This window comes from Oryzias latipes, chromosome 13 (assembly GCF_002234675.1).
Source record: "Oryzias latipes chromosome 13, ASM223467v1".
Classification (NCBI taxonomy): domain Eukaryota; kingdom Metazoa; phylum Chordata; class Actinopteri; order Beloniformes; family Adrianichthyidae; genus Oryzias; species Oryzias latipes.
The window spans coordinates 7,384,587-7,400,654 of record NC_019871.2 but is presented as its reverse complement, the minus strand read 5'-3'; the positions used below and the strand labels follow the sequence as shown (position 1 = coordinate 7,400,654).

The 16,068-nt window shown below is 37.6% G+C and overlaps 2 protein-coding genes across 2 annotated transcripts; both read right to left on the bottom strand.

Moving 5' to 3' along the window:
* Window positions 1-404: 404 nt before the first annotated feature.
* Window positions 405-6,298, bottom strand: LOC101171931 (erythrocyte band 7 integral membrane protein-like). Its single transcript, XM_004075524.4, has 7 exons — window positions 4,955-6,298; window positions 2,824-2,927; window positions 2,633-2,705; window positions 2,477-2,559; window positions 2,179-2,382; window positions 1,084-1,218; window positions 405-1,011 (listed from the first exon to the last, which is right to left on the bottom strand). The coding sequence occupies exons 1-7, from the start codon at window positions 5,028-5,030 to the stop codon at window positions 820-822; spliced, it is 867 nt and encodes a 288-aa protein (XP_004075572.1). The 5' UTR covers window positions 5,031-6,298; the 3' UTR covers window positions 405-819.
* Window positions 6,299-7,311: 1,013 nt separating this feature from the next.
* LOC101171685 (mitochondrial ornithine transporter 1) lies at window positions 7,312-15,388 on the bottom strand. The gene is made up of 7 exons (XM_023961998.1): window positions 15,213-15,388; window positions 14,893-14,955; window positions 13,200-13,458; window positions 10,258-10,398; window positions 10,002-10,177; window positions 9,772-9,930; window positions 7,312-7,616 (listed from the first exon to the last, which is right to left on the bottom strand). Exons 2-7 carry the CDS (start codon window positions 14,945-14,947, stop codon window positions 7,495-7,497), a joined length of 912 nt encoding a protein of 303 aa, XP_023817766.1. The 5' UTR covers window positions 14,948-14,955; window positions 15,213-15,388; the 3' UTR covers window positions 7,312-7,494.
* Between the last annotated feature and the right edge of the window lie 680 nt (window positions 15,389-16,068).

Here is a 16,068-nt window from a genome sequence, read left to right as displayed (position 1 = left end):
AGTGGGTCTAGATGACCCAACTCCCAATGTTAAAGTGCCTATAATAGCACAAGGGATAATGGTGTCTGAAACCTGAGGCTCCATGGCCACATGTGGCTCCTTTATCCGTCCACTGAGGCTCCTTGGCTTCAAATAAAAATGCTAACAATTTTGAATAACTATTAAGTTCGGTAAATTAAGCACATATTCTAATCTATGCTTTGCAGCAGTGTTTAGTTAATGTTCAGAGGCAAAGTTTTTAAAGTGCATAATTGCGTCATACATGTAGTCACTAGAGATTTTTCAAAATAAAATTGTATTCTTCACCAATATTTTCATATTTTTGTAGCAATAGTTTGTTTTTTGACAGTATTTTTTTTAAAGTGCACCAAAGTTATAATGACAGAAAATGTCATATTTAAGTTTCATTTTTAATTCAAGTCTGCTGCAGCAGGAGGATCCTTTTTGAGACATTTTATTTTGAAAGGAACTTGAATGTTTTACTATCAAATCTAAGGAAATGAAATATTTTATTTATAGAAAAAATATAGGACTTTTATCATTCAATTACAAATAATTAAAGGCTTCATTTTACAAAGGAGGATCTTAATGGCCACAAAAACCTAAATAACATGTATTTTTCTAAACCGTGGGATTTTGGTCAGTGAGAAACAGGATCAAACGGCTCTTTCACCACTAAAGGTTGCAGACCCCTGATTTGTAGTCTAACAGGTATCTGGGGTCACTGGATTGACTTTCTCTCCAACCTTCTTCTGCATCTTTTCAGGGTTAACACTCCTGAATCAAACTAATTTTAACTAACTAATTTTGTGACCATCTTTACTTCCTCTGCATGAAACTCTGCAACATATCTATGGGCAGCGGGAAGATGATGGTGGAGTTTTTCTCTGCTGCTATGGTGCTAAGAGTCTGCAAGTATCGGAGCTGGAGAGCAGATGGAGCTTCAGCCATCACTAGAGAGGCTTCTTTCAGAGCTCTTGAGGCTTTCATCTCTCCCTCCGCAGCAATGATCTGAAATGCAACAATCACTGTGTGGTTTTTTTTTCATGGTTTGGAGAAGTGGAGGTCAAGTGTTGCTCTCACCTTAGCCCTGGCCTCCCGACTGGCCTCTGCTTCTGCTGCCATTGCTCTTTGCAGCTGTTGAGGCAGTGTCACATCTTTGATCTCCACACGCTCCACCTTGATACCCCATGGTTCTGTGGCATCGTCCAGGGATTCCTGCAAAAACCTTTTTTTGAATCTTGACTGCATCTGTTAATGGGATTAACTTGACTAGTTGTCAATCGGGGTGTAATAATTAATCTGCTTTTTATATTATTTATATTCCTACGATCCAACCAGATCAAACTGTCTGTTCTTAACCAAATTGACTTAAACCATTCTAAAGTCATTTCAATAGGAAATTAATTGATTGATCAAATCGTGATTTTTGTCCAATGTGTGGAAACAATGAATTTTGCAAAGACGTGTGACCATACAGTGTGCTAGAATGTTCTAATAATGTTCTATTCGTATCGTCTTGAAATGGAAAAACAACAGTGGGCTGAACTTTTTGATACTAAAATGTGAATGGATTTCCCTTTAATTTTTGTTACCTGTTTGTTTGTACACATATTTAATTTAAACTTGATTATCTATCAAGGAATGTTGAAAACGTCACCTGCACTGTTTAGTACCCAGGTATTTATCTCTGAGTCTCACTGGTTGAAGTTTTGGCTAAAGATATCTTGGATCAGTTTTTGTTCAGTCAATAGGATCGTTTCGAAATTAATCAAAATCAACTCTGAATCGTATCAGCAACAACAAATAATGATGTGAATCAAATTGTTAAAATGAATCGTTACACCCCTAATTATCAACCAACTCTCAAATTTGTAAGTTGTTTTATCTGTAATTAGATCATTAAAATTGTTTTGTTTAGTCTCATTGCTGCTCAGAGTAAAAGAAAATATAGATGAACAGTTTAAATTGTTTTTTCTGCACTCTAGTGGCAAAAGGGGTGATTTACCTGTCTGCTTTGAATCAAAGAAAAAAAAATAAACAGTGCAAAAGAAGCACTCCATCTACTTGAAGTTCTGGCTAACTGGATGCTATGCAATGAGGAGTAAAATGGAAAATATCTAACTTTTAATGATATTTGCTTTTCAATGCATTTCACTCAAAGCAGCTCTCTCCTACCTGCATACTGAGAGAAATGCCTTCCCTGTCAGACAGAAGTTCTGAAAGGTTTTTGGTGCCGAGGACGTTCCTCAGAGTGGTCTGAGCGAGCAGGCGTGTAGATGAGTGAGCATTGGAAACATTGGCCACAGATGAGATGGGACAGTGAATGCGGAAGTAGACCACACCGTCCACAGACACCGTCACAGAATCTTTGGTAAGAATCTGCCAAAATTAAAACAATTTAAAAAAAACACGGCAACAAGCTTAATTGATCACATATAAATAAAGGAGGGAAAATCAAAGAAAAATAACACACCTCTTGAGGAGGAATGTCAAAGGACACAGTCCTCAAGTCAACTTTTACAAAGTTGTCTGTGCAGGGCAAGACAAAAAAGAGTCCTAAACAGCAATATAGGGGAAAAAAATTGTTAATGGGAATTTATGTTCAAGTTGACTATTTAAGACTACAAACCTGGGCCTTTAGGTTTTCTGTCTACAATCCGGCCAAGTCTGAAAATGACGGCTCGCTCATACTCCTTCACTATCTGGACACCGATGCATGCAGAGAACCAAAAACAGGGGGAGAAAGACACCAAAAAACTTCAAATTTGAGAAAAAACTGTTAAACAAAGCTAAATGAGTCACTGCAAGGACAAACGGTACCTTGACACACATGAACCCTGTGAGTGGAAAGGTTGCCACCACAAAGATGAGGGAAAATATCACCAGCAGCCATCCAAAGCACCCCAGTTGTCCTGAGTTTTTATCTGCAGAGACAGAAAATGCTTTGGAAAAAAAGGTAAAACCGAGTGTTGCTATTATTTTCCATGACTCAAGAGTCTACTGACAACAGCTATATGATCTAGTGGGACAAATCCCTTTGTATTTAGAGGTCACGCAAAACATCTAAACAGTCAGCGAGGAGTCACACACCTCCATGGTGAATAAACAGGTAATTAATCTCTGAAGGAACTTATCTATTATAGTTATATTATCTTTGCCTGAGTCATGCACTATAGCTATTCTTGAAGAAAAGACAATGGCTTTTAATTATTTACATTTGGGAAATTCCACTCTTACGCCTACACTTTATAATCCAGCTATGGTTGGTTTGTAAAAAGTGGTATAATTTGAGTAGTTAACAATACAATACTGACTTTGCTTTAGCCTCAATAGAATTAGTATTTTTTTTTTAAATACTTGCGTCTGATGAGCTTATTAGCAGAAAGAAAATGTAAATAAAGTCAAAACATAAGGTAAAAAGACGCCTCTATATTTTTTAAACTACTTTTTCATAAACTGGCAGTTTTAACATAAACTCGGTATGTTGTTTTTGCTTGGTATTTAACCATATGATGCCTGAATTTATTTGCAGCTATGAAAAAACAGTCACTTTGGCTTTTGCTAAATTATGGTACTTTTGGTTACAAAGTGGGGGATAAGATCTTTGGAAATATCAATAAATGGGAAAAAAAGGATGTGGTGAAAACATGTACTGTTCACATCATTGTTAGAGAAACTGGCTTGAAGATAGACCAATAAGCACCTCCCCCTATCTCATCAAAGGAGTCACTAGAGGAATCCTCTCTTCACAAATACAGATCCTTGAATCTACAAAACTGTTTTCCATGTAATCTATTGTTGAGCAAATGAGTCTGCTTTCTGACAACCCCATCCCACAAATAAAATAAATAAACACAAATGTGTGAACATGTCACATCAGTTAAATTAGGGATGAGCGATATCTCAGTGCCATTATCTGTAACGGTCTATATTTGCATAATTTGAGTTTATCGATATCGGTCCAATATTGAAAAAAATCTACAGATATTCTTCCTAAATGTTTACTTGTTCCGAATAGATTGGGAAGCTTATATTTACAGTCATCGTCAGTATTGACTGTTTTCAGGTAAATGTTATTTCTGATAGAATACATGTGGTTCCTAATAGATCCCTGGCAATGTGGAGCTTATGGTTTACAGTTATGTTCCAATATTCAATAAGTGGTCTGAATGCTTACAGATTAATTTATATGAAAGTTTTAAAGTGATCAACTTGTTCCTATGAGATCCTTTGCTATGTTTTAAAAAGGTCAAGTGAACTTTGATGGTCCAGTAAAAGAAAGAGTGTGCATTTCTAATAAAGAAACAAAAAGGAAATCTAAACTTTGTGTGTAGACGCTTGAGTATCCATATCTGCAAATTTAGGCTATCGGCCACAGTTGCAGGGGAAATATCGGTTATCTGTGTCGGCCAGAAAAAATTATATCGGCCCATCCCTAAGTTAAATTACATCAAATCACACTATTTCTTCACAAATGACTGAACATGTGACCAAAATAGTAAATGGCATCTACTTATAAGGCACCTTTTGAAGCACAAGTTGTTTGATTGCTTTAAATAAAATAAGCCGATTATTTTTTCCTTTCCTTTTGGGAGAGCTAGAATTTTTTTAAGTTTCTTCTTTAATTTTATCATAAGCAAAAGTAAGTACAGAAATAAGCTTTAGATGTAGTCTCAAATAAACTACTTACGGTACTTTTATGCTGAATCTAGGAAGAATCAGTCACAATATTTCACCAGTTGACCCCCCTTTTTTTATAACTCTAGTTTTCCCTTAAACATCTAGATAAACATTTCAATAACAACGTGTGCAAATATATTTCAATCAAAATTGTTACTATTAGAACCAGACAAAAACATAAGTGACAATATAATTCACTCTAACAGACCACTCTTCATAGAAAATATTAAAAATATGAATCTTTACATAAATAAAAAGATGAAACATTTACCTTCGATAATGTCTGCATTTCTATCCAGTTTTTCTTGCCTAACCATCTCCACTGTGCTGGAAGTCGTGGAGATCATTGGTGAGTTGTCAGTGATACCAAGCAGCGCTGTGCTGTTTACCTCTATTCTCTCAGTGGGTGTGGCCCATTCATTCCCCTCAGGATGCTTTCCATGAACCTGAGACAGACACACACAAACTCCCCTTTCGTGCAATATCTTTGGACGGTGTGAGCCGACAGGTAACACGACCGTCAATCTGTCTCGCTTTAATGTGTCTCCTGCTAAAAATTGAGCTTTAGTAGAATCGTGTTACCATTGAGCAGCTGCAGGAGGACTCCATCACTTGTTGACAGAGGGTTATGAATAAATCATCAGGTGGATCCAAGTCTTGAAACATGACACAAAGTTTGGGAAGAAGACGTGATCGAAGTTTTGTCTCCTCAACAAAAAACATGGATGTTCCCCTACAAACATCTCTGTAATTAATCTGTCGTTGACCCCATCTACACAAAAAATAGCAATTCAGTCACCTAATTCTTAAATCTTTAAACAAAATCAATCAATTGTTTCTTTTGAAAATGACACAAGTAAACAAGCAGAGGACTTGGAACATTTGCCTTTTACTTTTTCCTGTTGTAGGAGTGTATCCTTCCTGATATGCATGTAAAGTAAGCACGTTGACATCCAGAAAAAAAAAGGTTAAAGGTAACAGGTGAGGCTAAAATCATTTAACATCACCCCTTTTCCTAAAATACAACCATCATTATTTTACTTTAAATAATTTACTGAGCTAAACATTTATCTCTGTTAATCTAAGTGAAATACAATCCATTTTTCTGTATCTGTGATTATTTTTTTGCAATGTTAGCTTTGAAACTAAACCTCATGAATGTATCACAATTTAAAGAAAGTATTTAAAAAATGCTCAATGACTCTTGAAAAAAAGATAACATGTCATAAATTAGAGAAGTTATTCTGAAATTGAAGGAGTAGCTGCTTTGAAGGAATTTAAAGTCTCTATTGTAAAACATGATGGCAGGTGCATAGTGGTGTGGGCCTGTTGCTGTTTTCCACATTGGAAGCAGGGAAACCTACTGATAAAATATGAAGCATGACACAAAATTTGTGTGCATTTCCTACAAGTCAGGAAAAGCCTTCTCTATAACCATCAGATGGCCAAAAATGACCTGTGAGTTTTTGGTAGAATTGAGACCAAATAGATTTAAAAATCTTTGGTTTTGGTCATTTTTGTATCCAAATTAAATGTTATTTTGCGTTTGTGCTGTTTAAGTGAGGCAGATGTTTATATTATTTCATTATTGTAGCTTTCCCCATTCTGGCTTCAATGTCAAATTCCTGCAAATATTATATCAAATCAAATCAAATCAAATCAAACTTTATTTATAAAATAGTGCTTCTCATGCATTTGTGCAGCTCGAAGCTCTTTAACATTAAAAACCCAAAAAACCAAAACCCAACCCACCCATCACCCTTCCCACTCCCCTCTGTTAAAACATGACCCATGACCCCCACGTACAAAGAATAATGACTATGTAACTGTAAAAATAAATAAAAAATAAATAAAGAAATAAACAAACAAGTAAGGCTTGGCTCTGCTGTGAGGAAACAGTATTTGGGAATATCTTCATACCAGGAGCCAGCCCGGCCATGGGAGCATCGCCACAGTGCCCACCCAGACTGGGACAACACTGGGGTCCACTTCACAGCCGTGAAGCTGCAAAGTTAAACTCCAGCTACCCAAGCAAGGGCGACAACCGCGGCAACAACCACCGACCAAGTCGGCAAGCCCTGGAGGAAAAGATCCCTACAAAAAACACTGGGGCTGAAATCATGATAAGATACTAAAATTAAAGACATAAGATGTATGTAACCCTTGTGCTATCTTATATGAACCCACCCTTCCATTGACGTGTTCTCCCTACCATGACAAAGGTGGATAAAGGTGGAAAGATTTCATGTAGTCCATGGACACCAGTGAGGTTCACTAATCATTGAAGAAAAAAGGTTCAGCGCACTGTGTAGTGGGTCTAGATGACCCAACTCCCAATGTTAAAGTGCCTAGGATAGCACAAGGGATAAAAACATAAAATTGAGAATAAGATGCATAAAATGAAATTCAATACATAAAATAGCCTGTACTAAAACTAATAGAATAAATTAGCAGTTAAAATCAACTATAAGTGAAATTAAAAAGGTGGATCTTGAGCCTCTTCTTAAAAACCTCTACAGTCTCTGCGGCGCTGAGGTTCTCCGGCAGGCTGTTCCACAGGAGAGGACCGTAATGGCAGAACGAAGCCTCACCGTAATAACGCATGTTGAAATGAAGAAGCTGAAACATCAAAATTTAATCCCAACTTTATTTTAAACTATCAGCAAACTGACGTTTGTGTGGTTTCCATGTTTTTATTTAGGGCGTGTACAAAAATTTTTGAAATCTTGTAAAAAATTAAACAAAGACACAATATTTAAATAGTTATCATTAAAATACCAGTAGTTGCTTTGAGAGGCATGTTACTCTACATCAGCGACCAGCTGCATCCATCATTAAGTTGTGGCTGTACTCATAAACCAGGAAAAGGGCTCCGTTGGCAGGGAAGGTGCGTATCATGGTAGGGGTCAAACCAGAGTACAGAGCAGTGAATCCTGTGAGACAGGGAAGAGTCAAAGAGCTAAACCAGAGCATGACTCCCCATAGAGGGTGAGCTTCCAGCATGGGCCAAATATTGACAACATAATGTGTGTCTAAACTGAGTTCTATTCACCAGCAGAGTTGTTTTCCCCATGATATGATTCAATTTATGATGTGAACGGTAGTTTAAGATTTTACTTGCTACTTCTGTTTGTTTCATCAATTATTTCACATAACAATAGATAAATATTATTTATGTCTAAAAATCCTAAAATACTACCATTTGAAAAAATTAAACTTGCAGAAAACAAAGATATTGCAGCTTAGTGAATGGTTCAAAACACAGCAACAATTTTAAAGCGGACAATGTTTGGAGCTGCAGTCACCAGCAATCAACATAGTATGAGGGGAAGAAAGTATGAAAATGTCAAGCATTCATATTAATTTATAAATAAATTGAGAAAATAAACACTTTATTTCAAAAATCCCTCCCACCTTGGAATAAGGAGAAACTGTAAACTAAAGTGATGAGGTGATGCACTAACTTCAGAAAGTTGAGTAGTAGGTTGTTTTTAAGGAGGTTTGGGTGGAGAAAAATTAACCTTTTTTTGTTTTCGTTTAAACAAACTTGTGTCTTTTTTTAGGTCCTAGTGCATTAGAAATTCAACTTTGAGCTGTGGGGGGAGAATCGTTGGCGGGGAGCAACCCCATACCCCCTTCCCCTCCTTGATGCAAAGACCTCTCTGTTTACACGCTCTCCTGCCAGCTTACACCCCAACCTAGTACTACCAGTGCAACAAAAATGGAGCTATCCAGCCGTACAGTTTTAAACGAGATTCCAGCTCAGATGAGGAAAAGGAAGACGTACATCTTGTCATCTACAAGTGGATAAATCCGTATGAACCGGAGCAGGGAGCTTGTGGCTTGCCGGTTTTAGCTTAGTCACAAATATGCTCCTTTTCAATATGCATTTTTTCATCTGCTCTTGATCCAGGACTGGGTCGTGGGACAGTAGTCTTAGAAAAGATGCCCAGACTCCCTCCACCCCCTCTGGGGGGACCCCGAGGAGTTCCCAGGTCAGCCGAGAGACACAGGCTCTCCAGCGTGTCCTGGGACTTCCCTAGGGAGGCGTCCAGGAGGCATCCGGACCAGATGCCCGAGCCACCTCAACTGGCTCCTCTCAATACGGAGGAGCAGGAGCTCTACCACAAGCTCTATCTGGATGATCAAGCTTCTCACCTTATCTCTAAGGGAGCACCCAGCAACCCTACGGAGAAAGCTCATTTCAGCCGCTTGTATTCCGAACTCGAGAACAAGACCCCAAATCATTTAAACTCCTCCGAATGGGGCAGGATCACTCCACCCACCAAGAGAGGCCAAACTACCTTTCCCCAATCAAGAACCATGGCCTCAGATTTGGCGGTGTTGAACGTTATCCCAGCCGCTTATCACTCGGCTGCAAACCACCCCAATGTACACTGGAGGTCCTCCCTTGATGAAGCATACAAAACAACATCATCATCTGCAAAGAGCAGAGTGGAAATCCTGTGGTCCCCCAACCTTACCCCCTCCCAACCCTGGCTGTGCCTAGAAATTCTGAACAGAACCAGTGATAAAAGGCCAGAGTCCAACATGCACCAGGAACAGGTTCCACTTACTGCCGGCAATGCGACCCAAGCTCTTGCTTTGGTCATACAGAGACAGACAGCCCTCACTATGGCTCCCCAGACCCTATACTCCCAGAACACCCTTCACACATGGGTCGAACACCTTCCCCAAAACCACAAAACACATTTGGACTGGATGAGAGAAATCCCAAAAATCCTCCAACACCCTACAGAGAATGTAGAATGGTCCACCGTTCCACCACCAGGACAAAAACCGCACTGTTGTTCCTGGATCTGAGGTTCCACTATCAGTCAAACTCTCCTCTTCAGTACCCTGGCATAGACTTTTGTGATTTAAATAAAGAAATACTCATAAATGTAATTTTGAGCATAATTTTCTTTAGGTACGTCCTCCATCATCAGAAATATGCGACAAAAACATGTTAAAAACATCATTTTCATTGAAGTGGGTCTTTAAGAACTAATCTTAAAAGGGTCTCTACAGATAAGGGTTTGATTGATTGAGTGAACTATCATTGTTCACAAACAACTGGATTCTTACCCTCAGTGCGTATGATGGCCATGAAGGTTTTCATGAAGCCTTCTTGCTTCCCAGCTAAGGAGTGGACCTGGATCCTGGACTTTACACAGTCTATTGGATAGATCACAAGCCAAAGACAAGCTCCTCCAAATCCACCGCTGAACATCAGTGGAAGAATACCTACAATACAGAATTTATTTGAGATGTAGACGGTGAAACGATAAAAATCAACAACGAACGACTCTTAGTACCTATGCCTTCCTTGTCTGTGCCCATGTGTTTGGCAAAAGTAGTTCGACACAGCTCATAAGCACCGAAGAAGCAGAAGTTACCAGGAATATCCCTCACAATGGTGGACGTCAGTCCTTGGTAAAAACCCAGAGGGCCGTTTGTCTTTAACACCGTCTTAACCACAGACCACACTGTGCTGAAATAAAAAAAACACAGTCGGGCGTGACGGCAGGCCGCCAAACACACTCACTACATCCCAGTTCTGTTTACACTGACCTTCTCTGTCCCGCTGCTACCCTTCCGGTTGCCTCCATTTCATGCATGGCCTGCAGGCGACATTTCACCAGCTCAGTGGGACACAACACCATGGAGGAGAAGATAGAGGCCAAAGAGCCTGCCGAGGCCTTCTGAATGTCACTGACAAGCAAAATCAGAGAAGATGGCATCAAAAAAGAGCTTCAGAATGCTCTGTTGATACACAAACAACCCACATGTCCCACTTAAGAGCAGGAAATGAGGAGCCATCTTTTGACTGTACACTTTTGAGACTGGACTGGCAGCATATTTTGGCCCACATTTAAAAGAACTGATTCTATCTTACAGAATACCACACAGTTTTTTTCAAGCACCAGTGAATATCCTACAAAAGTTGTGACAGAAGTTTCTTTAAAAGTAAATTGGAGATCACAGATAGCCAATTTCTATGAAGAAAGGAAGAAGTTCTTTTAGATTTTAAATCACAACTACTTTCATTTATAACTTTGAAATAGAAATATCTACTCAAAATACAAAGACTGTTTAATGAAATCCGTTTAATTTCTTTCTTAACCCCAATTCTAGGATTCAAAAATTTGTTAGATTAATTTATGTAGCAATTTAGTTTTTTATCTGCCAAATTGTTTCTTTTTTTAGCTTTGATGAGGCCAAATATAATTGTTAAATATTTTCTCAATCTATATTGATTTAAAAAAAATGCAAGTATCTCTTATAAAAAAAACCCTGAAGAAGCTACTTGGATGAGCAGCAAAATGCCTCCTAGATCAAAGTAAAAAAAAAATTATATTGGGAACAAAAGCCTTTGAGAATATGATCTGGGATAGGGATTGGTGTTTTCTGCATTCTTGTTTGTTTTTATGTACAGCACCTTAAACTGTTTTTTCACATGAAAGGTGCTACATAAATAAATTAATTTGAATTTGTTTTTTGTTTTTTTATATTAAAACTTTTTACTTTAAAAATTGTGGAGAAAACACATAAACGTCTAAAGTAATAAAAAAATAGATGTACATAAATATAAAATTGAAAATGTTTTTTTCTGTACAAAACATTAAGAAATGCAAAAATCCTAAGATTCTATTTTTTTAAATAAAATATAGTTATTTTAATTGTTTTTCTTGAGCCCAATGAAGTTTAGTTTTAGAAACATAAGTTAAAGTCCCATTTGCTGTCATATGATTCAGTGCATGAAATCTGTTCTCCATAATGACTCGTCCCTTGAGGAAGCATCAAGCTGCAATCACAGCTTCCCTCAGGAACCATTAGGAATTCGATTAGTTTTGCTGGTAACCATGGTGATAATTTCTGATGACATTGTTTGCTATAAAAATCAGCCAAAGTAATATCCAGAGGGTGAGTAAAAATACACTAAGTGACCGCTTTCTCTTAGAGAAGTGAAAATTAGAAAAACCCAAAATAACAAACAAGAGCATCCATGAATCTTCTGCGGCTTATGCTGAGTTGGATTGTGGAGGCAGGCAGCAGGATAAGCAAAGAACCCCAGACCTCCCTCTCCACAGAAACTTCCTCCAGTTGTATCTGGAATCTCAAAGAGTCCCTAAACCAGCCAAAAGACATAGCCCCTTTAGAGCAGAGGTGTGCAACCTTTAATGCTGAAAAGCCATTCGGTCCAGTTCCTCACTGACCAAAACCCGGAAATGTTTAGAAAAATACACTTCATCTAGTTTTTTGTTAACATGAAGCCATTTATATACGAAATGTACCTTTGAAATATTAACAAATATGGAATTATTGTAATCTTTTTGTATAACAATTTAACTTCTTTTGTTTTTGACAGGAAATTAAAAGACTTTTAGAGAGCACATACAAGTTCCCTTCAAAATAAAATACGCCCAAAAAAAGATCCTCCTGCTACAAAAAATTCCTTTGAATCAAAAATTTAAGAAAACCAAATCAAACATGGCCTTTTTCATCATTGTGACGTTCACGTTTTCTAATTTTTTAGAGCTTTGACTTTCTTTTCAGCCCCTTCTTCATCAAAAGGACTGCAGCCGCTGCATAAATACGCCTTTCAAATTCACACATCCATCGTTCCCTCACTCATGAATAAGACCCCCCAAGATACTACAAGTCCACTCAAGGCAGGAGCTCTGGGAGAGAGAGCAAAGCCAATATTTCCAGACAAGAACCATGACCTCAGATCCTGAGATGTTAATTCTCATTGCAGCTTCTGTCCATAAAATTTTATACAGAACTGGTGACAAAGGGCATCCCTGCAGGACCAGCATGCATTGGGAGCAGGTTCTACTCACTCACAGCAATATGAACCAATTATGAAAGACAAAGATTATTATTTTTTTTTTTAATGTATGACCAATAGAAAACAAAAATTGTTGACCAGGTTTGGGCATGTGAGTAGATGCTGGTAGTGAGTAAAAGGATATAATATAATAAAGTATTATGGACTTTGCCCTTTTTGTTGCTCAATAGGAAGGCTCCGCCAGCTTTAGTTGAAGCTCATTCTCAGAAACGGATGACCAAGTCCAGAACATTTTATTCTACCAGAACAAACAACAGAATTTTATTCTGCATCTAAAAATTAAAATAATTTAGTGAGACATTCTTCAGTTCTTCCTATGTGTTTGACATTTTAAAAACATGAATGACAAAAGTTGAGTTCAGAAAAATACGTTTTGCCAGAGTCTGAATCTCTGGTGGTTGTTCTGCTTTGGAGAAACATCTGGATAAATAAGATCACGAAAACATCCAGAAGATTTTGCGAGCTCATCAAATCAGTCGACATAAAAGGCCCAAAACTTTGGCTGCAGGAGCAAATGTGCGTGTGCAGAAAATTTAATAAAATGTACATTTCTATCATAAACTAATACAGGAACAACCAGGTAGAATGAATGTGATTCAAATTAATAAAGGTGAGTTTTGAGACTAAAAATAAAAGATTAATAAAAGTGTCAGCATTCAACCTGAGATCGACTCCTTTATCCATTCTGGACAAAAAGCGCACAGCATCCTGGCAGAGGCCATAACCCAAGAAGAGCACCGCGTTCTCGCTGATGTTGGCCAAGAGCGCCGGGGCAGTGCCTCTGTAGAGACCAAAGAGTCCCACCTCTCTGACGGTGGAAACCAGGGAGTGGATGAAACCACGGTACATGGTTGGAAACGTCTGCATTTTCACCTTGGCTGTGTCGAACGGCTGACCGCTCAGCACACAAGCTGTACCTCCTAAGGTAGGAAGACAAGTTAAATACGGTTGATCCAAAAAAGCAGAAGCTAAAACTCCAGCACCTTTTAGCATCTACTTACAGACCCACTCAGATGAAAATCGTGCATTTTAGCATTTTCTTGTGGCATTTTTCTCATGATGGAGGAAATTGTACTTCAAATTGCATTTCTGAGTATTTCTTTTCTCAAAAAATTGGAACGTTAAAACGTTTATAGATCCGATGTAGAAGCTAATACACAGCAAGCCACAAACTGGAAACATGAATGATGGGAAATTGGAGTGAGCTTTCTTAATGAGCGCTTGTTAAAACTTCAGATTTATGATTTCTAGGCAGAGAGCTGCACTCTCCACAAATAATTATGTTGTTCCTGAAATTATTTATACTTGACTTGAAGGAAGAGCCCAGACAAATCAGGCACCTCTGCACAGCCAGCTTTCCTGTCCTCTCTGACCTCAATGAGTCACAGCAGGGGGGTATTCCAGGAAGCATGTTTAAACTACCCTGACTTTAACCCTGAACTCTGGCTGAAGGCCGCCTGAACTTGCTTACTCTGGGTATGTCAGTTCCAAAAGACCGAATATGAGTTAACGTAGTTATGCTCGACTTGGCTCCTTCACCTCTCTGAATACAAACTAACCTTCAACTAAACCTGCTCCAGACCAGGTTATGTTCAGAGCATGAGTTGCTATGGCAACTTGACATACCCTGAAACACACCTCTGTCTTTGGAACCGAAACCTGAGGTTATCCTCAGGTTATTACTTAGCCTCAAACTTACCGTGTTAACTCACATAACCTGCTTTTTGGAACCCCCCCAGGTGGTCTTCCCCAAACTTTTGTATTAGAGGGGCTTTTTCTCCCCCACTATTGATCAAATGCATGTCATGTCATGTAATGTAATCTATCAATTATTTTAATCCATTTTTGCCAAAAAAAAATTTAATTGCTTTTATGCTTTATAGCATTCAACCAATTGTTTACCTGTTTCTCTTTATTTTTTATTTTTTTTAATTAAGGTATCTTCTGCCATTTTTTGGCGCTTCACTACTTCTAAAATTTTTCATCTATTAACTATTTAACAACTATTAAAATGTTCAGCTCTTTCACCTTTTTCCAGCTATGGCTTTTGGTCCTTCAAATCCTTGAACTTTTTAAGAACCTAGGATTTCCTGGTTTTTGCCTCCATTGAACTACATGGGGAATCCTTTGTGCAGACTATCGCTGGTTCGATACCCGGCGTTGGCATTTTTCACAAAAATATCTTTGTGCTGTTTTCCCTTTATTTATGCTCAACTTTGATCATTTATTTGTTTATTTTTGCCAATTATTACCCTTTAAGTTTCATTTTCATTCATTAATAAAGCATTCAACCCTGCTTTTTTTCTAGAAATGCAGCTCCTTTTAGTTGTGCGTGTGACTTTTTCACTGCATACCTGCTGCTCCAGCAGAGAAGTCTATAATTGCTTGGGTTGTTGGATTTGGAGCCATGGCAATGACTGAAAAGGAAGGATTAAATTAAGAAAAAAAAATAAAACAAAACAACAACAAATGTAATAAAAAAAAAAGAAAAAAAAAACCTGAAACAAGATTTAATGGGGGGGGGGGGGGACCCAAAATTTGAGAATATTTGTAAAATCAACAACAATCACAATAATAATAATAATAATAATAATAATAATAATAATAATAATAATAATAATAATAATAATAAAACTTAGACATAGGGATGTCAAACGCATTACTACTTCCTTACCTTGAGTCCGGATTACACAGAATTTAAAATCGATTTAAACATCTGAACATTTCCATGAGAGCAACTGATCCTCTTAGCTTTACTTTGAGGCGCTCCTTTTGTCCGTTGACGCGAGTTAAAGCAAAACTTCACGGTCTTCCGTCTGGGTACCTGACGCAAGCGCACAAGGAGCTGTTGCAATCAAACAGTGGAGACGTTAACAAGCAATAGACGAGTTGGTTCAAGAGGAGGGCTTCTAGAAGAATGCTGTCACAATGCTGCCATCTGGTGGACAACCAGAGGCATTATGAAAAACTCAACAATGAACTCTTAAATTCTTCTTTGTCCTGATAAAACATACATTTAGGGGAAAAAAGAACTGAACAATAGGGACAGGAGTTTTTGTTAATAAGTAGTTAGTTTGCATACTCTTATTTTTTGGTTTAGCATGGAAACCTTTAATTTCTCTATTTTATTTGTAATAAATTTGAAATGTTCAAAGGTTTTCTCTTTCATATTTTTCAGAGAAAATATTTCATTATCTGGTCTAATTTTGAAGAAGTCGTCTAAATACTTCAAACCAAACTTTATTTCTAAAAGAAAAAATAATTCATACTTTCATAATTTGAATACCTCAGAGTGCTTTACAGTTAAAAAAAGACATTAAAAAAAGATATATATATGTATAAATGGTAGCCGACAAAATTTAAAACAACCACTTTATGCCAGAAATTATTTAATGAAAAACAAATGTCACTTTTACACAGCAGAAAAAAAGTTTTTGACAGGTCTGTGTCATAAATAGTTGTAATATGATGTTCTATTCACCCCATTTTATCTTATCATTTGCTATATTACTACAATATTTTACCATTCT